At 65.0% G+C, this 25,429-nt stretch overlaps 1 protein-coding gene and 1 long non-coding RNA gene across 5 annotated transcripts in view; one reads left to right on the top strand and one right to left on the bottom strand.

The window, feature by feature from the left end:
* PLCH2 (phospholipase C eta 2) overlaps window positions 1-25,429 on the top strand; it is a 69,869-nt gene that overhangs the window by 34,831 nt on the left and 9,609 nt on the right. For 3 of the 4 annotated variants that reach the window (XM_045475354.1, XM_045475357.1, XM_045475356.1), the window contains 10 exons: window positions 7,424-7,570; window positions 9,527-9,770; window positions 9,905-10,034; window positions 13,531-13,701; window positions 15,914-16,007; window positions 16,203-16,406; window positions 16,636-16,756; window positions 18,523-18,694; window positions 19,088-19,195; window positions 20,388-20,546. In XM_045475354.1, the coding sequence (XP_045331310.1) occupies window positions 7,424-7,570; window positions 9,527-9,770; window positions 9,905-10,034; window positions 13,531-13,701; window positions 15,914-16,007; window positions 16,203-16,406; window positions 16,636-16,756; window positions 18,523-18,694; window positions 19,088-19,195; window positions 20,388-20,546 (1,550 nt within the window). Of the gene's footprint in view, window positions 1-5,412; window positions 5,817-7,423; window positions 7,571-9,526; window positions 9,771-9,904; window positions 10,035-13,530; window positions 13,702-15,913; window positions 16,008-16,202; window positions 16,407-16,635; window positions 16,757-18,522; window positions 18,695-19,087; window positions 19,196-20,387; window positions 20,547-25,429 lie in introns of those variants that run through there. The other variant, XM_045475353.1, reaches the window with a different exon arrangement.
* LOC123597056 lies at window positions 10,493-13,524 on the bottom strand. The gene is made up of 2 exons (XR_006711934.1): window positions 12,670-13,524; window positions 10,493-12,337 (listed from the first exon to the last, which is right to left on the bottom strand). It is a non-coding gene; the product is annotated as an uncharacterized LOC123597056 (long non-coding RNA).

Genomic DNA, 25,429 nt, shown 5'->3' on the forward strand with positions numbered 1-25,429 from the left:
CCTGTGAGGGCAGGCTATAAATAGAGTCCTCTCCCCACACGACTGTCCAGTGTGATTAATGCCACTGCTGTGGCGGAGCTGGGGGCCACCAAGACAGGAGGAGGCAAAGGGAGAGCCACTGCGGGAAAGACCCTCACCGCTGTGAGCAGGCCCTGGGCTCTGCTGGGCAGGCAGAGGAAAGCAGGATATTGGGACCCCACCCTGTGTTGAAGACCCATGTCCCCGTGGTGCCCAGCAGCCTCGGTGACAGTGTGGTGGCCCATTGCATGGGAAGGGGTTTCTGCAGCGGGAGGGCACTGGGCACCGGATACCCGCTGCTTCAGGAGCCTGGACAGCTGTGGACTCCTGGCCCCTCACACCCTACCGGGTGACAGACAGAAAGTTCCCGCTGGCCTTCCCTCAGGGCTGGTCCTGGCAGGATCCTGTGTCACCGGCTAGGAATGGGTCAGGCTGCTGCCGTCCCCTGCCCAGAAGCGCAGGCACCCAGGGCCTCTGTGGGTGGCAGGTGCGGGCCCGGGCCCGGGGTTGGTCAGTCAGCAGGGGGGGGTGGGACATCGCTGGCTGCCAGGGCCCGTGTCCACCCGATGGCACTCTCAGGAAAGGGTGGGGTGGCCTGAAGCAGCCCAGAGGGGCAGAGCAAAGTCTGGCTGGTCCACCCCCACGATGCCCTCGGGCCCCCTTGCTTCTGAGCCAGGTGATGCCGCGGGGCTAGGCCCCCCTGCCCACAAAACTCTCTCCTGGCTCTGGCTAGAAGGCTGAGCCTCTGGCCCCACGGCGAGGATGCTGCGGGAGGAGAAAGGCACATCCTGGCAGGTGGAGTGTCCAGCATGAAGCCCCATCCCCGGCTGCTCCCCTGTCCCCTGGCCCTCCCCCAGTCTTGTCTGGGGCCAGCCCTGGGCCTCGCTGGCCTGGCCAACCACCCTCCCCCCCCAGGGTCTGCTGCCCTCGTGCAGACCCTCGGGCCTGTCCTGGCTCCTGTGCCCCCTGGGCGCTGGGCACAGTCACCCTGGAGTCCTGCCTGGGGCGGGGAGAGGGGCTTGAGGGAGCCGACTCGCACTCCCTGATAAAATAAAGATAGTTGGGAGGAGGCGCCCAGACGGGCAGGGGGAGGGGGGCGCGAGCTGCTTCTCAGACGTTTAAATAATCTCCGCCATATGTGTGTGGGCCTGTCCCTCCCTCCTGTGAAGCGCTGGCCAGGGGCCGGGCCGATCCCCCGTGGGTGCGCGCGGGAGCCCGGTGCAGCAGCTGGGGCCTGCTGACCTCTTCCTCTTCAACACCCAAGCACAGCCTGAGTGCCCACTGCATGCGGAACTGGCCCCGGTGGAGAGCAGAGATGCGGCTCGGGGCGACAGGCGGGGGGGGGCTGAGGACCGGTGAGGGCTGTGGCAGGGACAGACCGGCGTCCGGGCCAGTCGGGAGCCTCGGGCTCCGTGTGTCCGGCCGTTGCTGTCTGTTCTGAGTCAAGTGGACACGGAAGGGCTCCCTTGAAGATCCTTCGAAAAGGCAGAGAAATGTCGGAGGGGGGAGGGGCTGGCGGGCGGGGGGTGGGCTGCCCAGCCTGGGACCCAGGGCCGGTGCCCTCAGGGAGCGGGGAGGAACGCGCCCCACACCCTGACCCCTGCGCTCGTGTGCTCAGTGAAGGGGCAAGGGAGGGCCTGACCCGTGCGCACACCCATCGTGGACGGGGGCCCGTGACACCTCAAGAGTGCCGGTGAGTGTGCGTGCTCGCACAGGGGAGCCTTTGGGCATCGTTTGTGGGCTTTGTTGCGCTTTCCAGCCCTCCAGGGAAGAGGCAGGGGTGCTGACCGCCCCTGGCCTCTTGCCCCCTCCCGTGTGAGGGCAGGCTCAGCCTCCAGTGTAAAAAGGAAAAAGCCAGTGCTGGCCAGCTTCTGATGGCGAGGACGTTTCCCCCTTGGGGAAGCTGCCACTGTGTCCTGTGGCCACTGGAGGAATCGAGGAGGGAGGGCCTGTGGGGCATCCTCTGACAGACAGGGAAACTGAGGCATGGAGACAGGCAGGCCATCCGAGTCAGCGGTTCAGCCACGGTGCAGGGCCGAGCTGAGGAAGGTCATGGGGACCTTTCCTCTGGGGTGTCAGTGTGGGGGGAGCCCTCCCTGTGCCCTCGCCCCACCTGGGGGGGGGGGGTGCCACCCGTTCATCTGTGCCGGGCGCGTCCAGGCACCAGCCTCCTTGGGGACGGCAGCCGGAGGTGCCAGCACTGGCTGGCGGTGGCCAAGCCCTGGAGGCTGGACGGCCACCAGATGACCAGTGACGGCCATGCCGGGCGCTGACTCGTGTCACCTCGTGGGGCTGGCTTGGCGGCCTTGGCACCAGGGGCCCAGCCTGTGCTTCTGCTGTGGGCCAGTCCCGAATGGCACAGGGACAGAGCAGGACAGGACAGGGTGGTCCCTGCCTGGCGGTGCCCCGGGGGATCAGGCGGTGTGCAGATGAATGTGTGCGGTCTCGTCCGGAAGCCACAGGGCAGGCAGGAGGATGCTCAGAGGAGCAACTCAGGTCACAGGACTGAGAGCCAGGAGAGGTGTGTGGGGCAGGCGTGAGGAGGAAGGGGCTGGGGGGACCGCTTGTGCCCCCTGGAGCCCTCCTGCCCCTTCCTGGCGAGGCTCCTGGATGACCCGGGTAGGTCAGGGGTAGACTGGTTCCAGGCTCTGGAGGCCAAGTGTGGAGACTGAGCCCCCGCAGGGCTGGAGACATGTGGCTGCTCTGGCGGCCACATCTATGGCACTGTTGGGGCTGGAGGTGGGGACCGACCAGGGAGTGGACTCTGGCTGGGGTCAGGGTGCTGGGATGTCAGTCTCCCCTGGACGCCCTGGGCGGCTGGTGCTCGCAGGCCAGGCGGGGTGGTGGCGAGTGTCCTGGGTGCGGAGGGAGTGAGCCCATGGGTGGGGTGGGCTGGGCTCCTATCCCTCCCGGTGTTGGCCTGGGTCTGCTCCCACGCAGCACCTGGGGTGGGGGTTTTCTCCGGTCCTGGGACCTGTTCCCTTCTGTGACCCTGAGGGAGGGAGGGGGGCTGGCTCCGGTGACCACCTGTGGACACGGGGGCCTGGCTCGTGCGTTTGGGGACCTGGTCAATGGTAGGTGCCCCTGCTCTGTGCTTGGTTCTTCTGGGCTCTGCTGCCCCTCCCTTAGAGGCCTGGGGCTCAGCCCCTGTGGGGGAGGGTGGGAAGGGAGGAACCTTGCCCCCGCTTTGGGGGGCTGAGCCATCGGGGTTCGGGGCCTGTCCTGGGTTCAAGCCCAGCTTGGCAATTGCCTGGGGCATGGCCTTTGCAGGTACCCAGCATGCTCAGCGGCACTGTGGGGGCAACATGGTGTCCCCAGAGTCAGGAACCCCCCCTGCCACGGTGTCCTCAGACCCTGGTCAGAGTGTCAGAGCTCAGGTGGGGGTCACCAGGGTCTTGCGGGCAACAGAGGGGCTTTGGTGGCAGAGCCCTGCATCAGGCTGGACTGATTGGACCGTCCTCCGCCGGGTCAGTGGGAACCACCCTGGGCTGGCTGAGGAGGACTCAGGGGAGCAGGGCCACTCAGTGTGGGCCCCCTCCTGGGCCCCCTACCCAGGGAGATTAGGGCACCAGAGCCCCCCCTGGCTGACGGCAGGAGACCATTGATCTGGGCTGAGAGCCTAAGGGGCCTGACCCGAGGATGGCAAGGTGTGGCCGGCTCAGGGAGCTTTTGTCCGGGGGGAGGTGAGAAGACCCCAGAAAGGGGCCAGGCGTGGGGGAGGAAAGAGGCGCGGGTGTGACCAGGTGTAACCTGGGTTTGAAGAGCCGCAGGCTTTGAGGCAGGAGGGGATGCCCCAGCGTCAGGGAGGGCCCGCCGATGGAATGGGGCCGTGACACAGGACCGGCAGGTGTGGCCTGGGGAGCCAGCCTCGGACCCGCCTCCCGGCCTCCTGCTCTGGTCCCTCTGCCCCGCTCCAGCTGCCCCCCCGAACACGCAGATGCTGTCAGGGCTCCGCAGCCGCGTCTCCTGGAGGAGACCCAGGACCCTTTCTCTTTCTAGAGGCTGGTGGCTTCCTAACCTGATTCCACATAGCGCCGCCTCCTGAAGGGACGGACTCGGAGCCGCTCTGGCAAAGGCTCCTAAGTGGGTTCTGGCATTTGGCTTTGAGTCGACTGCGTTGGCTCTGGTCGGGTGGGGCCCTGTTCCCTGTGGTCAGCCCGGGACGCCCATCACTAGCTCCTCAAGGCCTGCCACCTCCCCACCCCCGGCCCCCCCGCTCCGACCTCGGACCGGCTTGTGCCCAGCTCTGTGGCCCAGGCCCCAGCCACTCGCCTCTGTGCTGGGGACGGAAGGGTGACAGCCCAGTGATGCCTGGGTAGAGGGCACGTGGGGGACCAGGGGCTCGGGGGCTCAGCGACAGACGGGCTCCGAGGTCCTCGGGACCGGGCGCCAGTCCTCGCGGCCGCTGGGTCGATGTGACCGTGAGGTGGGGTTCTGCCCCTCGGGCCTCGGGCCCTGGGAGAGGGGGGCGTGCCACCCTGTCTGTCTGTCTTTGCCCGGCTCTCCTCCTCGTGCCCAGAGCTGCCCGCCCCAAAGGGCTGTCCTCCTCTGGGCCTTCGCTGGTGTCGCCGTGAGTGGGCCTTGTGTCTGATCAGCGGGTGTGCAGGCAGGTCCTCCCTGGGCCCGGCTCTCCCCCACCAGGCCGGGCCCGCCAAGGGAGGGCAGCCTCTGGGGGCAGAGCTCGGCGACGAATGCGCCCAGGGCAGTGGGCCACCTCCCGGAGCGCTCTGCCCCAGGGGCTGGTCCTTGGGAGCTGAGGCGGCACAGCCGGGGGCCCGGAGCAGGATGAGGCGTCTGCGAGCACGGGACCCAGGCTCGGGGACGGGCAACTGTTCCTCCAAGGCTAGGAGTCGAAGCAGAAAGGGGCCCCCCGTGTCCCAGGCCCTCCCCGGGCCGGACAGGCCTGGGCAGGCAGCCCGCCCAGCTCGGCTCTTGGTTGCGGCCCACGGAGGGCTGGACACTGAGGGTGGGATTCTGCTGCTCCCATCACCCCTCACCCCCACCCCGGGGACCACAGGAGCCCCTCAGAGCCCCTGGCAAGTACCAGGGATGTGGGCTTGGGAGCTGGCGATTCTGGGGCTCAGGCTGGGACAGAGAAGGGGCAGCAGGGAGGGCGGTGGGGGGACAGTGGACGGTCCCATGAGGACCGTCACCCCAGGCCTTACAGCGGTGTTCTTTGGGTCCTGGGGTGGCCTCTCTGTCTTGCCTGTTGTCGCTCAGCCGGGACGTGGGGGCTGCCCGCTGCCCTCCTGGTCTCCAGCTGGGAGTTCCCTTGGCCTAAATCCTCTGGCCAGCTGGGCTGGACCCGGGCTTGGATTAGCACAGGGGATTGGGCAGGGGCTGGGCGGGGCTTGCAGAGGCCCTGCGGCTGCCCTGCCCTAGACTCTGGGACGCTGCTTCTTTGGGGATCCCTTCGTGGCCCTGGCGGATGGGCAGGCTGACCTGGGGGCCACCTAGGACGGCAGGTGACGGTTGGGCCAATGCCAGAGGGACCTGGGAGCAGCCCCGTGGGGGCCTTGCAAGGCTCTAAGCAGGAGGAGGAAGAGGAGGAAGAGAGAAGGAGGGCCCGCGGAGCCCCTGTGCCACCCGCCATTGCCTGACCTGCTGCTGAGGCGGGGTGGGGGACGCGGGCGTCCTTTGGCCTCCGTGAGCCCCCCCTGGCCATTGTCCTAGCATGTCTGTCCCCCGGCCGTCTACCCCCAGCCGGACCGGGGGAACAGTGGCCTGCCTGGCAGAGGCCCTCCTCTGGGTCGGAGCGAGCGTGGCCGTGTCCCCGCCGTGGCAGCTCGGCCCGCTAGGTAAGGGGGCAGGCCTGGCCCTCCTCGGCGGGAGCCCCGCCTCAGAGCCACAGGGGCCAGGAGGGTGGGGGCTGCTTCTGGGCGTGCAAAAGGCCCCCCTCCTCCAAAGCAAACCTATGACCTCCTGCCCCTCGGGTCTCCCTCTGGGGGTCATGGGGCTCCCGCTGCACCCCCGGCCCACCTGTCTGACCCCAGGGCGCCAGGCAGGCAGCGGGGAGGGTGGGGGTTCGGGGATCAGGGGCAGGGCTGTGGTGGGCATGCTGGCTGGGCACTCAGGTGGCTATAAAACTTTTGCTGAGGGGTCCCTGGCACTTTGCAGGGGTGGGGGTGGCACCTTCAGCCCGGATGGGCTGGGGCTAGCGAGGGACGAGACCGCGCCTAGAGGGGGGCAGAATGCCCCTCACTGGTGTGAGACAGGGGTGGGGTGGAGGCCTGCCCGGCCGGTGATGGGAAAGTTGTGTCTGTTCTGGCTGGGCCGGCCCACGGAAGGCCCCACTTGGGACTGTGTCCCGCGCCCCCGGGGCCTGGGACCTGTTCTGGCCTCTGCGCCCGCCCCTCTCCCCCTGTCCTGCCTTATCCCTCCCCTCTTGCTGCCTGTGCACCAGCAGCCTCACCTGTGTCCTCATTGCTTTGTGTCTCTGTGGAGCTCAGCCTCCCTGTGGGCCCTCCCACCACCACCCTGGAGTGTGAGGAGTCCCACTGGCTGGTCTCCTCGGGTGGCATTGCCTCCAGGGGGTCCCTTAGTGGGTGGGTCATGTGGGGTGGAATTATCGATGCTGCAGCAGTCCTGGGCTTTCTGTAAGTAGGTGTGAAGGGCCGGGGGGCTGGGGCTGACCCATCCCCGGCCTGGAGCCCCAGAGCCTGCAGCCTCTCCAGCCCTGGGGGGCTGCTGGCCTGGCTGGGACCCCCTCCCCTCAGGACCTGGGAGACGTGAGAGCTGCAGACAGGAGGCCAAGTGGACAGAAGAGGGGAAGGGAGGGCGGGGAGGGGTGCTGGGAGGAGGGTTTGTGTTCTGGAGCTGAAGCCTGGTGCTGCCTTGACCTCCCGGGGCCCCGCTCCGTGGCCTCCAGGGACAGACCCTCACCCTTCCTGCAGGGAGGAGGAGGAGGCCGGCTTTCCCCAGTGGCACGGGAAGCAGGTGCAGGCTCCCAGGTTAGACCACGGCCTGGCCGCCCACAGAGGCCCTTATGCACGGCAGCTCCTGAGCGTGGCCTCAGCCACCACAGCCCCTCGTGTGTCATAGGCACTGGGGCAGGTCACGGCAGTCACTGGGGCTGGGATGGGCACGGTGGCTGGAGTGAAGCGAAACCAAGCTGCAGAGGAACAGGGTCCTGCCTGGGACCCCGCCTGGCCCGGGGCAGTCGGGGAGGGTGGCCGTGGCCGGGGCTGGGTGGCTCGGTCTGTTTCTGAGCTTGGGCCTGTGGCCCGGGCCAGCGCCTGGGGGTATGAACCCGCCCCCGCGGAGGGCCGGCGGGCGGGCGGGCGGGCGGACGGTCTCTGCACCCCTTGTGCACGGGGTGGTGGGCGGTAGGGCTGGCCCGGCTCTCACGGCGCCCCGTCTGTCTTTGTGTCGGTTGTCTTCTGCCCGCCGTGTCCATGACGCCCAGTGGAGAGATGCATGAGCGCCATGCAGGCGGGGACACAGATGGTGAAGCTCCGCGGCAGCTCCAAGGGCCTGGTCCGCTTCTACTTCCTGGACGAGCATCGCTCCTGCATCCGCTGGCGGCCCTCGCGCAAGAACGAGAAGGCCAAGAGTGAGCAGGCGGCCTTGGGTGGGGGGGAGCTGGGGGCTGCCTTGGGGGAAGCGGGCTGCCCCGGGGGGCGGAGCCGGGAGCTGCCCTGGGGGGGAGCGGGCGGCCACGAGGCAGCTGGGGAAGTCTCCAGGGGCCTCCGGGCCCGACACAGGCATCTGGCTGGCCTTGCAGTTCCGAGGTGATCTCTGGGCGTCAGGCGCAGAGGGATCAGGGCCCCATGGCCTTCGGGGCCTGTAGGACTGTGGGGACCGAGAGCCCATCTGGGATGGGCTGAGGAGCAAAAAAATGCCCTTCCTTCAGGGTAGCCGGGTCTAGACCTGCCATGAACAGAGAGAGAGACCCTTGCGGGGCACATGGAGGGCAGGGCTTCAGTGCCACATGTTGGCTCAGGCGACCTGGGGCATGAGGACTGGCATGGGGCGTGGGGGCTGCAGGGCCGCCCGGGGCAGGAGGGGGCCTGGGCTGGAGGGTTCTTGCAGGGGTGGAAGGGCGAGGTGGACGTCCGAGCAGGGCCTGTCAGGGACCAGGCTGGAGGCAGGAAGGGACACGTCAGGGTCCTCCCAGGCCCGGAGAGACCCAGCTGCACCAGGGCAGGGCCGCAGCCCCGCAGTTGCCAAGGGCACGGCTGTCGCCATGGGGCCTGGGAGCCTTGGCGCGGAGCCCCTGGGAGGCATCCTGGTGGTGGTGGGGGGGTGGTGGTGCGTGGGGCTGCCCTCTGGGCCCATGATGCTCAGATGGGGCCCCTCCTCTGGGCCCGGCACTGCTCCCCGTACTGGGCATCGTGTGGGAGCGGGTGATAAGGCAGGGGTGGGCAGGCCGGGACTGGGGGAGGCCGTGTGCGGTACTCAGACCTGACTCTAGCCTTGGAGGATCCTGAGGAGGGAGGAATGGGGGGCAGCTGTCCCCTGCCAGCACCCCCTAGTCTAAGGCCCGGGACCCCTGCCCCTGCCATGCACACACATGCAGGCAGGGAACTGGAGAAGAGAGGTGGGCAGGCCCCCCGCCCTGTAGGCGGGCTCTGTACTCCCGGGAGCTCAGGGGGTGGGAGCAGAGGACAGGAGGGACACCCCCCCTCACTGCACGGACGAAGTCCCCCCTCCATCACAGCTCTGCCCAGGTTAACTCCCAGAAGGGCACGAGTCTCCCCACCATCACTGCCCTGCCCAGGATAGCTCCCGGAAGGGCACGGAGCCCGCCGGGCAGGGCTGCAGGAGATGGGCAGGTGGTGTTGGGAGGTGGTGAGAGCTGGCAGGAGGGTGCGGTGGTCTGGGCCCAGCCCAGGGGGCCGGGCTCCCAGAGGGGATGCCTGTGCCCTGCACGGCGGGGAGGTGAGAACTCGTCTCCTCGTGGTAATTCAGCTTGGGAACGGAGGCCCCGTGGAGCCCCGGGCGCTGTGGCCAGTAATGAAATCCTTGGTGGACCCGGAGCTGGTGCCCGCCGGGCAGGACCCCGCCGCACCCCTGGCCCCGCGGCCTGCTGGAGCCAGAGCCTCCTAGGGAGGCGGCGCGGGATCGGGCCAGTCGCCCTGTCAGAGTGGAGACGCGAGCTGGCTGGAGCCTGACGGACCGAATTGGCCTGTCTGGGCTCCCTCACCCTGCAGCCTCGGCTAGTGCAGAAGCCACGCGCCTGGGGTTGCTAACTAGGGGGAGGGGGCTGCCCCCGAGAGCTCGAGCCTTTCTCACACCCCGGGGGAGTGGGGAGCAGCCCTCAGGGTCAGAGCAGAGCAGGGAGGGGTGGGCATCCCAGCCTCAGCACATGTGTACTTTTTCTTTTCCCCACCCTGACGGTCCCTTGAAACACCCTTTCCCCGGCTCCCCCAGCCTCAGATGGGAGGGGGACCCACAAAGTTACTGGCCTTGTCTCTCGCGGGCCGAGCGGGGCAAGCTGCTGCGGTGGGCGGGGGCGCCAGCCCCTGGGGACAGGCTGTGACCGGCGGCCGCCCCTGCCTGCCCGCAGTCTCCATCGACTCCATCCAGGAGGTGAGTGAAGGGCGGCAGTCCGAGATATTCCAGCGCTACCCAGACGGCAGCTTCGACCCCAGCTGCTGCTTCAGCATCTATCACGGCAGCCACCGTGAGTCGCTGGACCTGGTCTCGCCCAGCGGGGACGAGGCGCGCACCTGGGTCACGGGCCTGCGCTACCTCATGGCCGGCATCAGCGACGAGGACAGCCTGGCCCGGCGCCAGCGCACTAGGGACCAATATCCTTGGTCTCGGGGGGCGGGTCCCTGGGTGGGGCTCTCCCGCCCCTGGCCGGGTCACACGTTTGGGGGAGGGGAGGGGGGGGGCGCGCTGGGCCTGCTGGACCCGTGTTGGTCCCTGACTCGGCCCTAAAGTGGCTGAAGCAGACATTCGACGAGGCGGACAAGAACGGGGACGGCAGCCTGAGCATCGGCGAGGTTCTGCAGCTGCTGCACAAGCTGAACGTGAACTTGCCCCGGCAGAGGGTGAAGCAGATGTTCCAGGTGGGGTCCCCTGCCTCGGGCACCCTGGGCACAGGCTCTGTGGGGCTGAGGCTGCGTCCGGAGAGGAGGGGCCCTGCCTGAGCGGTGGGAAGTCCTGGGCGGGGTCTCTGGGCCCGCAGTCAGTGGGAGGCCAGGAAGCGGCTTGCCCCTTGCCCTGCGCCCTGCATCTGCTGAGATGCCCCAAGTGGCCGCCTCTCTCTCTGCAGCTGTGCGGGGCCCTCCCTGGCAGCCTAGGTATTTGGGGCAGGTGTGGGTCCCTGAGGGAAACCACCCAAAGGAGGCTGCACCCCCTTTCCTCCACTCCCCCCCGCCGACTCCCCAGCCTTGATGAGGCACGCCGGCCTGGCGGGGTCCAGGGTGCACACTGGCCCGTGTTGCAGCCTCGGCTCTGGCTCCCCTCCCCCTGCAGCCTCCCGGTTGCAACCACCCCGGTGTTAGAAGTTATGAAAATGCATCTGTCAGCTGGGAGGCGGCCTTTATTGTCTGTAATTAGTTTCTCTCTTTCCGGAACTCCTGCTGGAGCAGCGGGGAGGAAAGGTGGCATCATTGGGTCCCGGTTTGTGGAGTTGATGGGCAAGCAGACCCAGGAGGAGGGCGCTCTCTCTGTCTCTCTCTGTCTCTCTCACGCGGGCGCACACACACACACACACACACGCACGCACAGAGCCAGCTGCTCCACCAGGCACGGCCCCCGGTGGCTTCACTTGTGCTCTCACCATAGACAGCTGGTGGTTCTTGGCCAGAGCGGGGGTGGGGACCCCGCAGCTCAGAGCACAAGGGTCTGTGCATGAATGAAGGGGCGAGTGGGATGCTCTCGGGCTGCTGGTCAGGGGCTAGGGGGGCTCACAGGGCCCCTGCCCGGGCAGTGAGGAGCTGTCAGATGGCTCAGGCCTGAAGATCAGCCCCCTACCTGTACCCTGCCTACCCTACCTCCAGGGACAGCTCTGGGCTGAGAGGCCCTTCCAGAATGGTGAGGCTGTCAGGGGCCAGGCAATAGGCTGGCTTAGAACTTGGGGTCCAGCTTGGCCGGTGAGGTGGGAGGAGAGGAGTGTACCCTCACAGAATGGGGTGAGCGCGCACAGAAAGGTCCAGTGCAAAGTCCTGGCTTGAAGATGCACCACGCTGGGAGCTCTGGGGAGCCCATGCCCACCTGCCCCTCTTCTAGGGACACTGGGCCTCTCACGTGCTCTCTGGGTACAGGGGCTCCCCACAGAGCCCTCTGACCAGCGCTCGGCCTGGCTGTGTCTGGGCTCCAACCAGATCCCCTTGAGGAATCCCAGAGCAGTGGGGACAGACCCTGCGGCCTGTCTGTGGGGCCTGCAGGTGGGGCGGACTCTGGGCTGGCTCTGGAGGGGGAGTGAGCAACAGGGGTGGGGCACTGATGTTGGCCTAGAGCCGGGGACCTCGGGCCCTGGGTAGCTCAGACCCCAGCAGCCTTGTCCACGGTAGTCCCTGAGTGCCTGGGCCTCCCTGGCCATCTTTGCGGCCGACCTTGCGGGGCTCTGGACCCCAGAGAACGAGGGCTGGCCTCCAGCCAGGCAGAGCAGCTCTGATAATTAGCATCAGTCCGGTGGTCGAGGAGTCTCTGTATTGTTTCCACCACCTGGAAGTGCCTAATCAAAGGAGAGATCTGTGTGGTGGGTAAAGAGCGCCTTGAACATAGTTTCATTAAGTCTGAGATAACAGTGGAGAGCAGGCCCAGTGTGGGCCTCGGGCCGCAGAGCAGCTCCAGCCGAGCGTGCCTTCACCTGCTGCAGTCACGGTCTGTGGAAAGAGGGGCCGAGGAATTACATCGGGAGGCAATTCTGGGGCTCAGGGGCCGGGTCTGTCCTTAAGGGTTTCCTGAGGGCTTCATCCTCATAAAATATTCTCATTCACTCCGCGGGCTGGCAGCTGGACAGAGAGCAGGCAGCCACCCCGCGCTGGGCTCCCGGCCGGACCACCCAGCACTGAACTTGGGGATGGGGGGGAGGCCAAATCACCCTGTGGGCTGGACACTCGACACACTGGGAATCTCTGCCTGGCTCCAGCCACACCCTGGGGAGGGCTGCTGGCCCGGCTCTGTCCCAGGGGGGTCCTTTGGCCTGCCGGCTGTCAGACCCAGGGCTGTTCTCAAACCGAGCTCCAGGCACAATGAGGTCTTTGTCTGGTGTCTTTTGGGCCCCTGCGCATGTGGCTCTGGGCTCTGGTCCTGTCCCAGCCTTGGCACAGACGCTGGGGTCCTGGGGTGGGATGCTGGGACCTTGCTGGGTGTCCACTTCAGTGCCAAGCCAGGACTGGCCTTCGCAAGAGCAGTACTCTCCCTGGGGACAGGGACATGGGGGTGACTGTGGCCACTTGATTCTCTGGTGATGCTTCTGGTTCAGAGAGGGCCTCAGGGACGTGGCACCCACCCCCCAGCCACCCCAGATTGTGTCAGCACATAAGGAAAGACTCCAGATGGCGCTCAGAGCCAGAAGCGCCGCTGTCCATGGTGCTGACCCAATGTCAACGCCTGCTGTGCAGCCAACCTCCAGACAGGTCCTTCTCACACCCCACCCCCACCCCACCAGCCCTAAGAACTGGGGCTCTGGAACAGCACCTTCTACGGGACCTTTCTTGTCCATTCCCCGGGATCACCGTGGCCCCAGGGCACCTCAGGCTCCTCTGGGCAGCCTGGCCTCCAGTCGCTGGGTGCCCTTGTCCTCTGTGTCTGTCCCTGGCCTTGGCGTTTGGTGTTCCCAGGGTCTGACACTTCAGTAGATGCTCCCTGAGTAAGTGGGTTCATGAAGAAGTTCATGGTCTCACTGGGGTCTCGGTGGGTTTGCCCCTGGTGGTTCCTACAGGAGTCGTGTGAGCTGCCCTGTCCGCAAGAGGAAGACAGTGGCCAGGTCCTCTCATCTCTGCTGTGGAGACTGAAGCCTGGACACTCCTGTGCACCCTGGGGCCTTGTGCTTTTCTAATCAATGGGCAGCAATTGTAATTACAGGCTCACAGTCCAGGGTGGGCATTAACTTCAGGGTGGGGTGTTAGCTCCCAGGGTGCCGTGTTGATTCCAAAGTGAGGTGTTGACCCCCAGGATGGGATGTTGGCTTCCTGAATAGGGTGTTGGATCTCAGGGTCGAGCGTTGACTCCCAGGTGAGATGTTGGCTCCAATGTAGGGGGTAGGCTCCCAGAGTGGGGTGTTGGCTCCAATGTGGGGTGTTGACTCCAGGGCAGGGTGTTGGCTCTCAGTTTAGAGTGTTGGTTCCCAGGAGGGGCATTAACTCCCATAGTGGAGTTTTGACTCCAATGTTGGATGTTGGCTCTCAATGTGGGGTGACTGTGCCAGGTGTAGGTGCAAGTTGACCATGAAAGACTGGGACTGGGAGGGCAGGGTCAGATCTGTGTGAAAGGATCGCTCAGTGGCTTCTTGGTGGGAGAGTTGGAGCAAGATCCCAGTAAGTTCACTGCTGCAAGGATCCCAGGGAGCTATCGGGGTGGGACACTGGGGGACCCAGAGGCTTTGGCTTGCAGGAGGCAGACACAGATGACCATCAGGGTACACTGAGCTTTGAGGAGTTCTGTGCCTTCTACAAGATGATGTCCACCCGCCGGGACCTCTATCTGCTCATGCTGACCTACAGCGACCACAAGGACTACCTGGACGCCGCTGACCTCCAGCGCTTCCTGGAGGTGGAGCAAAAGGTGAGGGGACGACAGCAGGAGCAGGGTCCTGGCGTACATGGCCTCACCTTTGGCTCCCAGGGCACTTGAACCAGTTCACTGTGACTGAGAATCCTTCAGTCTGGAAGGATGGGCCACAGCCTGACACTCAGGGTCCTCAAACCTGCCTCCACTTAGTGAACCTGCTTTGATTCCCATCCTGGGCCATCCCAGCATATTTCAGGGTGTGTCCAATGGAGGCCCTGAGTGGGTGGCTCCTTGGTGGGCCTCTGAGCGGCTCAGCCATGACCACAGATACCCTGAGCCTCCTCAAGGGACCCTGCACTTGACCACAGCACCTTTAGCATGGAGCACCTCGTAGAACTGGGGTTCCATGACCCAACCTTCCCACCTGTTCCAGCCAAGGGTCTGACTAGCTTGTACCCCCTGAGCCCCAGGCCCATCACCGCCACCTTTGACCCATTTGTCCAGCAGATGCCCAGATTCCTCCAAGTGCCAGGGGGGCTACCCACCCATTTCTCTTGACTCTAGGCCTTCTTGTCTATACCAAGAGGCCTACTGCTTCCTGGGCACTGCCCTGCTGACTGGGGGCCCAGTGTCCGGAGGCTCAGGGATGTGGGCCCCTCAACCTTGGCCCAGGCAGGGGCTGGGTGTCACCTGCTGTGGTGGGCAGGAGGCTGGAAATCCATAGTGGGAGAGGGGAAGGCCAGTGTCCCCTGAGGAAAGAGTGTCCTCGTGGTGGAGCCCAGGCAGTGTATATCTCCCACCCTAAGGGCTGGTGGGAGGCGGCCGTGAGGACCAGCGTTCACACTTATAACTTCCTGGGATCCTCAGGGACCCAGTTTGGGGCAGAGAGTGGGAGGGGCAGTCAGCCTTAGGTTAGAGGCCACGGGCAGAGGCTGCTGGGCAGGGCCGGGGGCTGGGTGGCTGGAGCAGCTGTGGCACCCAGGCTGGGTCTACACGTATCTACCCAGGATCTCCACCCCCCCCCCCCCACCGCGGCTGTCCTGGGTTGGTGTCTGCCCCACCTTACCCCACGCGGCCGTCCTCGGGGCTGTGCTCCCAGGACCCCTCCCCGCTACTCACACAGTTTGCTGGGGTTCCATCCTCGTGGAAGTGTGCCTGCCTCCTCTCCTATCCTCCTAGGGGAAGCCCTGGGGTCTGACCCAGGCAGGAGAGGCTGGCACCAGCGTGGCTGGATGCTGATGCCCCGGGCAACTCACTCCCAGCCCAGCCACTGTGGGCAGCATTGGGATGAGGCCGTGGGTTCTCTGTCCCTGTTGCCGGTGTACGTGGGGGTGGAGGGTGGGAAAGTGGCCCTGTCTGGGAAGGGCAGTACTGACTCATTATTCCCTACCCTTTGCCCTAAGCTTTCCAGAAGCTTTTCCCTATATCTGGGGCCAAAGCTGTCCACCAGGTGGGTGGTTTGAGCCCGGACCCAGCCCCCAGACTCTGGGCCTCCCAAGGTCCACAACTACTCTGGGCTCTGACCCCGTTTGCCCCGCTTCCCCACTATCACCTGATATCCCTCCCCCACCCCCGCCTACACGGGACTTCCTAGAAGCCCTGCTGGTGAACTTGCTTCCGGGAACTGAGGGCTCCCGGCCTGGGCTGCATGGCAGGGCCCTGGGAGACCACTCAGCCTCTGACCAGGGCAGGGTGGCGGGGGTGGGGGGCGGCATCGATGCCCAGGGCCGCTTGGACTCGGCTTCCGTGTGCAGCTTTCCCGAGATGGATGTGGGTTAGGCAGCAGGGGGAGCCAGGTAGGGGAGGCTCCCTGTGCCCCTGGGGCTCCTCCAAGGGGGGACTGGTTCTCCTGCACCTTCTCACACATAGGGCTCCCTGCCAGGCCTGCCCTGGTCTGCAGCTCTTGAGACCCCGACACGGTGGGAATGAGGGGTGGGCCAGCTGATGGGACCAAAGACCCCTCCCCTGCGTCAAGGATCCTGTCCGACACAGCTCTTCCAAAGCCATGTGATCCACCAGTAGTCCTCCGGCCGCTGAGTCCCAAGTCTCACGACACTGAGGGTAGCCGGTGTGCCGCCCAGTCAGGGAAGCACCCTGCAGGCGCCCGAGCCTCCCCCTGACGCCCACCGTGGGCAGTCTTGATGCGACAATCAGAGGCAGCCTGGGAGGCGGCGGTGGTGCAGGAGGAGGAGCGGGGGGAGCTGCCTGAGGCTAGCCCGGGGCCAATGACGGGCTAGCCTGGGCTGAAGCCCCTACTCTGGCCTAGATGACGGGGGTGACCCTTGAGAGCTGCCGGGACATCATCGAGCAGTTTGAGCCCTGCCCAGAAAACAAGAGCAAGGCGGTGCTGGGCATTGACGGTGAGCGGGGCATCACTGCGGTCCGGCTGTCCCGGCGGGCTGATGGGCAACCTGGGGGCCTGGACAAGTGGCCTGGGCAGAGAGTTTACCGTTCCACGTGGCGGGGGTGGGGGGGGTCCTGAGATGAGCCCCGTGGTGGGGGGGGGGGGGAGCTGGCACGCAGGCGCTAAGCACCCTCCCACGCTCCCCACGCAGGCTTCACCAACTACACTCGGAGCCCCGCCGGCGACATCTTCAACCCAGAGCACCACGGTGTGCACCAGGACATGACGCGGCCACTGAGCCACTATTTCATCACCTCGTCCCACAACACCTACCTCGTGGGTGACCAGCTCATGTCCCAGTCCCGGGTGGACATGTACGCCTGGGTCCTGCAGGCCGGCTGCCGTTGTGTGGAGGGTGAGCGGGGGGGCCGTGGGAGTCCGAGCCCCCCTCGGGCCCGGGGGCCTTGGGCTCCGGGGGTCTCTGAGTGGGGTGTCTGCCCTCCTTCCCGGGCAGGGGCTGTGATAGGCCTCTCCTGGTGTTAATTGCTGAGCGAGAGGACTGACCCCAGTCAGTCCGCGAGCCGCGGGTCTCTGGGCATCGGCGGCCAAGCTCCTGGAGCTGACTGACGTCTGCCTTCCCGCAGTGGACTGCTGGGACGGGCCCGACGGGGAGCCCATTGTGCACCATGGCTACACTCTGACCTCCAAGATTCTCTTCAAAGATGTCATCGAGACCATCAACAAATATGCTTTCGTCAAGAATGAGTGAGTGGCTGGGACGGGGGCGGGAGTGGGGGAGGGGCTCGTGCGGCCCTTCCTGCTACTCCCCCACATCCTTTCTTGGGGGCAGTGTTTGCAGAGGCCAAGGGGCTGATCTGGGGGTCCCTCGTTGAGGCTGAGGGTCCGGGAAGGGAGTGGAGCTGCAGCTCCGGGGAGAGGGAGGGCAGCGGGCGCAGGAAGGGACAGCGGATTGGCTGAGCAGGGTGCGTGTGCGAGCAGCCCCCATCCACACACACTTGGCGACCCCTGCTGTCAGCCGCCCTCAGCCGTGGTGGCTCTGGCACTAATTACCCCCGAGAAGCTACTCTGCGTCCAAACTCAATTTGCTGTCACTCAGCTATAGCTACAGACACCGTTGAACAGAATCCTATTTAGTTTCTGGAAATAGAAGACAGCTCCCCTGCCCCCCCCCCCCCCCCCGACCCCAGTCACCTTCAAGTCCTGGTTAAACAAGGCTCAGAGGTAAGGAAAGAGCTAATTTAATGAGGGAGGGGAAGAGAAGCCAGATTGATTGAGGACGTAGAAATAGAGGGGCCCCTCCTGAAAGAGCTTGCCCGAGCTCTGTCTCGGGCTGTCAGGAGGGAGTGGGAGTGAGGAGTGGTGGCCTGGTGCCTAGACTTGCAGGTGAGAGAGGCATCTCAAGGTAGGGGGGCTGAGGCAGACAGATGTCCTATAGCTGCCGAGGACCCAGGGACATCCTAGGGTCTCAGGACGGGGCTTGCCTCTCATGTGCCAGAATAATCTTTGCAGACATAGGGTTCTTCCCTAGGCCCTTGTGCCACAGGCTTCAGTCCCTTGCCTGAGAAGTAGGGAGAATACCTTCCCGCCAAGTCCTGTTTGCCCTCTCTGCACCACAGGACTCGCCCATCTCTTGCTCTGATTCATGCCATCTAGGTCTGGGTCACCTACATTTTCTAAAAGGATCATGTTGCCTTTCGACAAAAATCCAAGTAAAATGTGCATACGGTTAAAAAAATAAATCAAACAGGGGTGCCTGGGTGGCCAGTTAAGTCCAACTTTGGCTCGGGTCATGATCTCACGGTTCGTGGGTTCAAGCCCCATGTCGGGCTTTCTGCGCACAGAGCCCACTTTGGATCCTCTGTCTCCCTCTCTCTCTGCCCCTCCTCTACTCACGTTCTCTCTCCTCTCTCAAAAATAAATAAACGTTAAAAAAATTTAATAAATAAATCAAACAACTGAGGAATGTGTAATGAAAATGCCCATGCTACACTCCCCATTCTGCACTATGAAGGTAATAACAATGTTCTACCAGATGGAATGTGCCAGGCTTATGTCTCCTTTTCTTATGTGGCCGATGTTGGGACCCCAGAGCCATTCACAGGACAGTGTCTCCAGTATCTAGGTCAATGAGATTATTTTTCTCAGTCTAGTCATTGTTCCATATTGCACCTGTTTAGTTCACATTATTTTTAAACCATGACTAGCTGACTTGCTTGCATGTTTCCTTTTGTTTTCCTGGAGTTTCTAATTGCCTTTGTTTTTTCTTATTGGGCTATGAATTGCATGCCTTCTTTACCTGTCCCTAACATCTCCCAGATCCTTTCCCACCCATGCAGTTGCTTTTCAAAGCCATCGATGGGCCCCTTCTCAGAGTGGCTGTCAGTTCCATCTATCCTGGCTGCTGGTGAAGGTCTCTTTTCATTCACTGGTGCAGGTGACTTGAGGTCTTACACATTTGGGGGCCTAGCCCTCCCCTGGCTTATTCTGCTCCTTCCACCTTGGGGCCACAGGTACCCAGTGATCCTGTCCATTGAGAACCACTGCAGTGTTATCCAACAAAAGAAGATGGCTCAGTATCTGACGGATATTCTTGGGGATAAGCTGGACTTGTCATCAGTGAGCGGTGAGGATGCCACCATGCTTCCTTCTCCGCAGATGCTCAAGGGCAAGATCCTGGTGAAGGTAAGCCCCTCCCTGCCCCTTCTAGGGCCAGCATCCTGCTGGGCCTCTGGCCTCTGATCTGTGGCCAGGTGAGGGGTAGTTGCCCTGCTCTGGACAGTACAGGGCTCCACACCATCTGTGGCAGATTTGAGGAGTCAGGGTAGGCCCTGTGCCCAACCTGGCCTCAGTCTCCCTCCATGGTGGCCATTCAATCTAGGGACCTCTGTGTGCACACCCAGGCGTTTCCCTCCCACACTGCTGCTGCAAGGAAGTGCCAGACTGGCTTCTGCCCTGTGGCCTGAGGTCCACAAGCAAGCTTGAGAAAGGCTCCTTCCCTTTGCTGCCGCTCCTGTGGCTACTGGCCTCCCGGTACTTCCGGCAGAACCCCTCCCATGGTCCGCCACCTCCCCCCAGGGCAAGAAGCTCCCTGCCAACATCAGTGAGGATGCTGAAGAGGGCGAGGTGTCTGATGAAGACAGTGCAGACGAGATCGATGAAGATTGCAAACTCCTCAATGGGGATGTGAGTAGGGGCTGGGAGGCCCTTCCCTTCTTGGGGGCAGGGGAGCCACAGTCCTGAAGAGCAGACTCACGGCCTTGCTGTGAGAAGGCAGTGGCTGAGAGAGGGACATCGGGCAGATGTGAGGGTGCTTTGCACGGCAGTTAGACAACTGGGCACACACTCAGCCGGGGTGGGGGGCCTTCCCTGCCTGCCCCTTCACCCAAGACGTGGCCCTGCACTCCCAGCTGGCAGAGGTGCTGGGGCTGGGGGCTGGCTACACGGGAAGGAGGAGTGAAAAAGGGCTTGGCAGAGGGGGGCTGGGGGGACTCTCTAATTAGCATCTTTTCTCCTCTGGGCACTGTTCTAAGCCGCTGCTCCGAGGCGGGAAGGCATTATTTCTCCCTGAGGGGCCATCGGATGGGAAAATAATTGTGCAGGAGCATTCCCAGCCATGCTGGCTAATTGTTTGAGAAAGCCCTGAGGCAGCGGAATTCTCCGCTTGGATGTGCTCTCCGCATATTCTCCGCATGTTCTCTGGAATATTCTCCGCATATTTCTCTGGCTCCGGGTGACAGGACACCCGAGTTCTCTGACGCCTCGGGTGCACGCCTCCAGCCTGGGCTCTGGGGCACCCAGATGCCCACGGCCCAGGCGCTGCCCTGGAGGGGCCCGAGTTTGTTAGGGCTATGATGGGGGCTGCTTCGGACAGAGAGGGCACCTAGGGGCTATGCCCCGGGTGCTGGAGGCCGGGCCGTCCATCCCTGCCCCCTGCCCATCTCCTGAGGGACATCGTAGCCACTGGTGGGATCCCAGATCCCGAGCTGCTTCGGGTTCTTGGAGCCCAACGTGGCCACCGGGCACACCGACTGCCTCCCCCACTGGCCAGACACCGGAATCCCTGGGGCGGCGTCGTGCAGCTAAAGGGGTGCAGGTGTTAAAATCCGAGAGGCCTGGTTCAGAGCCTGGAGGTCACTGGCTGTGGCCCTGGGGCAGATCGTAGGCCTGAGGTGCGCCCCAGGAGCTGGGAGGTGTGGGGGTAGGCAACGCAATGCGGGGGTGAGTGTGCGGCCAGGGGTGTGAGAAGCCAAGATGGGGTTTGGGCTCCCCGGCTCCAGCAGGCCCCCGCGGCCCTGCCCGAGACCCTGGGGGCTGTCACCGCTGCTGCCGTGGGGCTGGGGGCTGGTGGCAAGGGGCGACCATGTGGCTCTGGCAGGCCGCCACCAACCGGAAGCGTGTGGAAAACATCGCCAAGAGGAAACTGGATTCCCTCATGAAGGAGTCGAAGATTCGGGACTGTGAGGACGCAAACGACTTCACCGTGTCCACGCTGCCCCCGTCCGGGAAGCTTGGGCACAAGGCAGAGGGCAAAAAGGTGAGAGCCCGATGGCCGGTGACGTCAGCCTGCAGCCGGGTCAAGGGCCTGGAGCACGAGGTCCGTGCACACCGGTGCACGTGTGTGTGCATACACACACGCCCCCGAGCCTGTGCACACACCCACACACACCTACGCGTGCACACACGCACCTCTGCGCACACACCTGCACACACCTACTTGTGCACACGCACACCCGTGCATACACCTAGTTACCTAGTTGTGCACACGCACACCTCTGTGCACACACCTGCACACACCTACTCATGCACACACGCACACCTCTGTGCACACACCTGCACAGACCTACTTGTGCGCGCACACATCTACATACCTAGTTGTGCACGCACGCACGCCCGTGCACACACCTACACACCTAGTTATGCACACCTGTGCACACACCTGCACACACAAGCCTGCGTGCGCACTCATACCACTGCCCGCTGGCCCTGCTGCCTGCCGGCCTGCCTCTCGACCCCGGCTTCTCTAGGAGCTCGCCTCAAGCTGTTTTGATTCTGATCATAAGGGACTTGCAGCCTTCCCTGTGTCACAGGGCGGCTGGCCAGGGTGAAGGGGTGGCCCCATTTGCGTGGTTGCTCTGATGTGGTTGACGGCTGTTTCCTTGAGGTCCCCAGGGGAGCTGCCCCCCATCCCACACCCTCCACCCAGGCTGTGAGCGGGAGAGGGTGGGCACCCCCCACCCCCCACCCCGGGGATTTGCAGCTCTTTGTGGAAGGGGACTTGAGCATTGCCTGGGGGCTGGAGGCCAGGCACCTCCTGCCGAAGGGTCTTGTGAGTGACAGAGAGGGGCACACAGCGTCTCAGAGCCCAGACAGTCTTGGGGAGCTATCTAGCTGGTCCAGGCCTGGAGTCCCCGACAGCCTCACGGGGAAGCAGGGCTGGGCTCTTGGAGGAACCTCATGGGGAGAATGGCGGGCGTGAAGCATGTGTTGGGGGGCGCTAGGCCGGGTCGGCGAGGCTGAACAGTCTGGGGCCCGGCTGGAGAGGGGCCGCGAACCTCGAAGGTCAGGTGCATCAGCTGAGAGGCTCAAGTGCAGCTGATCCCCCAGGGGCTGTGGTGGGCAGCGCGGCTGGTTTGGGGCCAGGCGGGGTGTGGGTCAGCCCTACAGACCCTGTTTCACGGTGAGCAGGGCTGCAGGGCAGGCGGTGGAGGTGGGGTCTACCCGTTTGGAGAGAGCCCTGCCCTGCCCCCTGCCCCCTGCCCCCTGCCCCCTGCCCCCTGCAGAGCTCACCACTGTCTGGGCCCCGGGGAAGGTGGGAAGGCAGGTGGGGGGCTGGGCTTCCCGGGCAGTGTGTTTAGATACAAGTGTCTGTCGCACCCACAGGGCACGTGGTACAGCCGGTGCCCCCGGACACTGGGGATCCCTCTCTGTGCAGGTGGCCCCCACAGGTCCCATGCAGACAGGGCGTTGCTTATTTCCAGTGCCCAGATTTCTAGGTGGGGGCTTGGGGACGTGCAGGATGGCAGCTTGGACCTGGGGAACTAATGTCCATGTGACTTTTTGCATGAGGGGGAACAGGTACTCAGGGAAGGCTTCCTGGAGGAGGAGAAGTTGTGGCAGCTTAGGCTGAGCTGCCAGGCGTGGAGCTTGGAGGGGGCGTCAGGGAGGACCCCCCGCCCCCAGCAGCATCAGGCCCTCCCCGGCTGGGGCACGCGCAGGGGAGCAGTGGGGATGCAGGGCACAGAACTCTGTGTGTGTGGGGGGGGCTGGGCAGTGTGGTCATGCACCTGCTCCCACATGCCTCTCTGTCCCCTTTGCCGAGTGGCCAGAGGCTGTGGCCCCCCGCTCCCTGGGAGGCAGTAGGCAGACGTAGGGTGGGCAGACTGGTGGGGAAGAAACAGAGGGGCAAGGAGGGGACCCCCGTCTTCAGTGCCGGGTGCAAGTCTAACGGGCACGGGTGCTGGCCGAGGGCAGGCCTGATCTTCTGTGAGGGAGCCAGTCCCCCCGACATCCCGAGTGGCCAGGACTGGAGGTTCCTGCTCGGAAGGGCCCTGCAGCCGGCACTCCTCCACCTGCCTTCCCAGTGGCCCCGCCCACCAGGCCGAGCTCTCGTGTCAGGCGGTGTCGAGGGGCAGGAGCGGCCCCACTGCGGGCCCTCCGCTTCCCTCGGCCTCCCTGAGGGTGGTGCTCAGGCCGGTGCTGTAACCTCTGCCAAGATTGGGGGTGCGGTGGCGCGGGCGTGCGGTGTTGCGGGTGTTAGAGTGTGCAGGGGTGAGGGGTGTGTGTGCAGAGGGTGTGGGTGTGCAGGTGTGTGGGGGTACAGGGGTGCTGGGTGTACGGGGGTTGTAGGTGCGTGGGTGTGCAAGGTGTGGGAGGGTGCGGTGTGTGGGGGGGTGTGGTCATGTAGGTGTGTGGGAGCTGAGGGGGTGCGGGTGTGGGGGGTGCAGGTGTGTAAACGTGCAGTGTCCAGGGATGTGGGGGTATGAGCATGTGGGGGTGAGGGGGTGAGTGTGGCTGTTCGGGGAGTGTGGGGGTATGAGTGTGCAGGGTGTGGGGGGTGTGGATGTGTGGGTATGCAGGGGTGTGGGTGTTCAGGTGTGCAGGGTGTGGGGGAGCGCAGGGTGCTGGTGTTTGGGTGTGCAGTATGTATAGGGCTGTGGGGTGCAAGTGTGTAGGGTATGTGGGGTGCGGGCATGCTGGGGTGCAGGCATGCGGGACTGCAGGGTGTGTGGGTGTGCAGGGGTGCGGTACGCAGAGGTACAGGGTGTGTGGGTACAGGGGTGCGGGGGTGTGGGTGTGCAGGGGTACGGTGTGCAGAGGTACAGGGTGTGCGGGTGTAGGGGTGCGGGGTGTGGGGGTACAGGGTGTGCAGGTGTGCGGGACTGCAGGGTGTGTGGGTGTGCAGGGGTGCGGTGCACAGAGGTACAGAGTGTGCGGGTGCAGGGGTGCGGGGTGTGGGTGTGCAGAGGTACAGGGGTGAGGGTGCAGGGGTGCGGGGTGTGGGTGTGCAGGGGTGCGGTGCGTAGGGGCACAGGGTGTACGGGTGCAGGGGTGCGGGGGTGTGGGTGTGCAGGGGTGCGGTGCGCAGAGGTACAGGATGTGTGGGTGTGGGGGTGCAGGGGTGTGGGGGTGCAGGGGTGCGGTGCGCAGAGGTACAGGGTGTGCGGGTGCAGGGGTACAGGGGTGTGGGTGTGCAGAGGTACAGGGGTGAGGGTGCAGGGGTACAGGGGTGTGGGTGTGCAGGTGTGCGGTGCGCAGAGGTACAGGATGTGCGGGTGTGGGGGTGTGGGGGTGTGGGTGTGCAGGGTTGAGGTGCGTAGGGGCACAGGTTGTGCGGGTGCGGGGTTGCGGGGTTGTGGGTCTGCAGGGGTGCGGTGTGCAGAGGTACAGGGTGTGCGGGTACAGGGGTGCGGGTGTGCAGGGGTGCGGTGTGCAGAGGTACAGGGTGTGCGGGTGTAGGGGTGCGGGGTGTGGGGGTACAGGGTGTGCAGGTGTGCGGGACTGCAGGGTGTGTGGGTGTGCAGGGGTGCGGTGCACAGAGGTACAGGGTGGGCGGGTGCAGGGGTGCGGGGTGTGGGTGTGCAGGGGTGCAGTGCGTAGGGGCACAGGGTGTGCGGGTGCAGGGGTGCGGGGGTGTGGGTGTGCAGGGGTGCGGTGCGCAGAGGTACAGGGTCGCGGGTGCAGGGTGCAGGGGTGTGGGTGTGCAGAGGTACAGGGGTGAGGGTGCAGGGGTGCGGGGTGTGGGTGTGCAGGGGTGCGGTGCGTAGGGGCACAGGGTGTGCGGGTGCAGGGGTGCGGGGGTGTGGGTGTGCAGGGGTGCGGTGCGCAGAGGTACAGGGGCGCGGGTGCGGGGGGTGCCGCGTACGGGGGTGGGGTGGCGACGGCAGGTTCTGGCCGAGGCAGCGGCCGCTTCTCCGGATGCTGGGCCAACAGGCGCCCCTCCCTGGTTGTGCGCAGATTCAGAGGCGCGTGTGCGCGGCGTTTCAGGCCGTGTTTACAGAGCCGTGAAGCACGTCGGCTTCAAGCGGCTGCAAACGCCCGGCGTGGCTGCCGGCGCCTCTGCCCGCGGGCCGCGGAGCCGGCAACTAGTCAGGAGGGACAGGGGCTGGTGTCGCCAGGCCAGGGGAGGGAGAGACACTCGTAAGCGCAGTCGGGGGCGGGGCTGACGCCCAGGGCCTCTGCTGTGGCGGGTCTGTGCCCCGGGGTCCGCACGAGCGCCTCCCGCGCCGCCCCCTGACCGGGGGGTGGGGCACGAGGAGGGCCGACGCGGGTGGGAGCCGGGAGCCGGGAGCCGGAGAGGCGCCTGTCCTGACTCCCCACGGGCCCGGGCTTCTCCGCAGAGCAGGAGTGGGCAGGGGCAGGGCGGGGGCTGGAGCTCGGGGGCGGCTGCGGGCAGCGTCTTGGGCCGCACGCTCCTTTCCCGACGTGTGAGCCACGGTGCACGGCGCTCAGGTGGGGGGCCGAGGGCGCGGGCGCCACAGTGGGCTCTCTGCGGCATGAGGTCCCGTCCCCTGTGCCCCTGGGGTGGAGCTGACCCTCGTGTCCTCCCCTCTCGGGCCCAGTGGGGCCCAGCTTGAGCTCCTGACCAGGGGCCTTGCTCACCTCCTGCCTGAGAGGCCGGCGGTCCAGGCCGGGGCACGGTTGGCGGGGAGTTGTGTGTGTGCAGACGCACGTACGGGACCGGGTCTGGGGGGGGGCTGGGCGGGAGCAGGGAAGGTGCTCCATAGACAACGGTGCGGAAGCTCCCAGAAGCTCCCAGAAGCCCCGAGGGTGATGTGAAACGGCCGCTTCGGGGGCACAGACCACATCTGTCTAATTAGGTAATACTTTGGTCTCTGCGAGAAGCAGGACAGGACGTCAGAGCTGCAGGGGTCTTCATAAAAGCCTTACATAAGCATGCTCGGCCGAGGAACGTTCCAG

Source organism: Leopardus geoffroyi, chromosome C1 (genome assembly GCF_018350155.1).
Source record: "Leopardus geoffroyi isolate Oge1 chromosome C1, O.geoffroyi_Oge1_pat1.0, whole genome shotgun sequence".
Lineage (NCBI taxonomy): Eukaryota > Metazoa > Chordata > Mammalia > Carnivora > Felidae > Leopardus > Leopardus geoffroyi.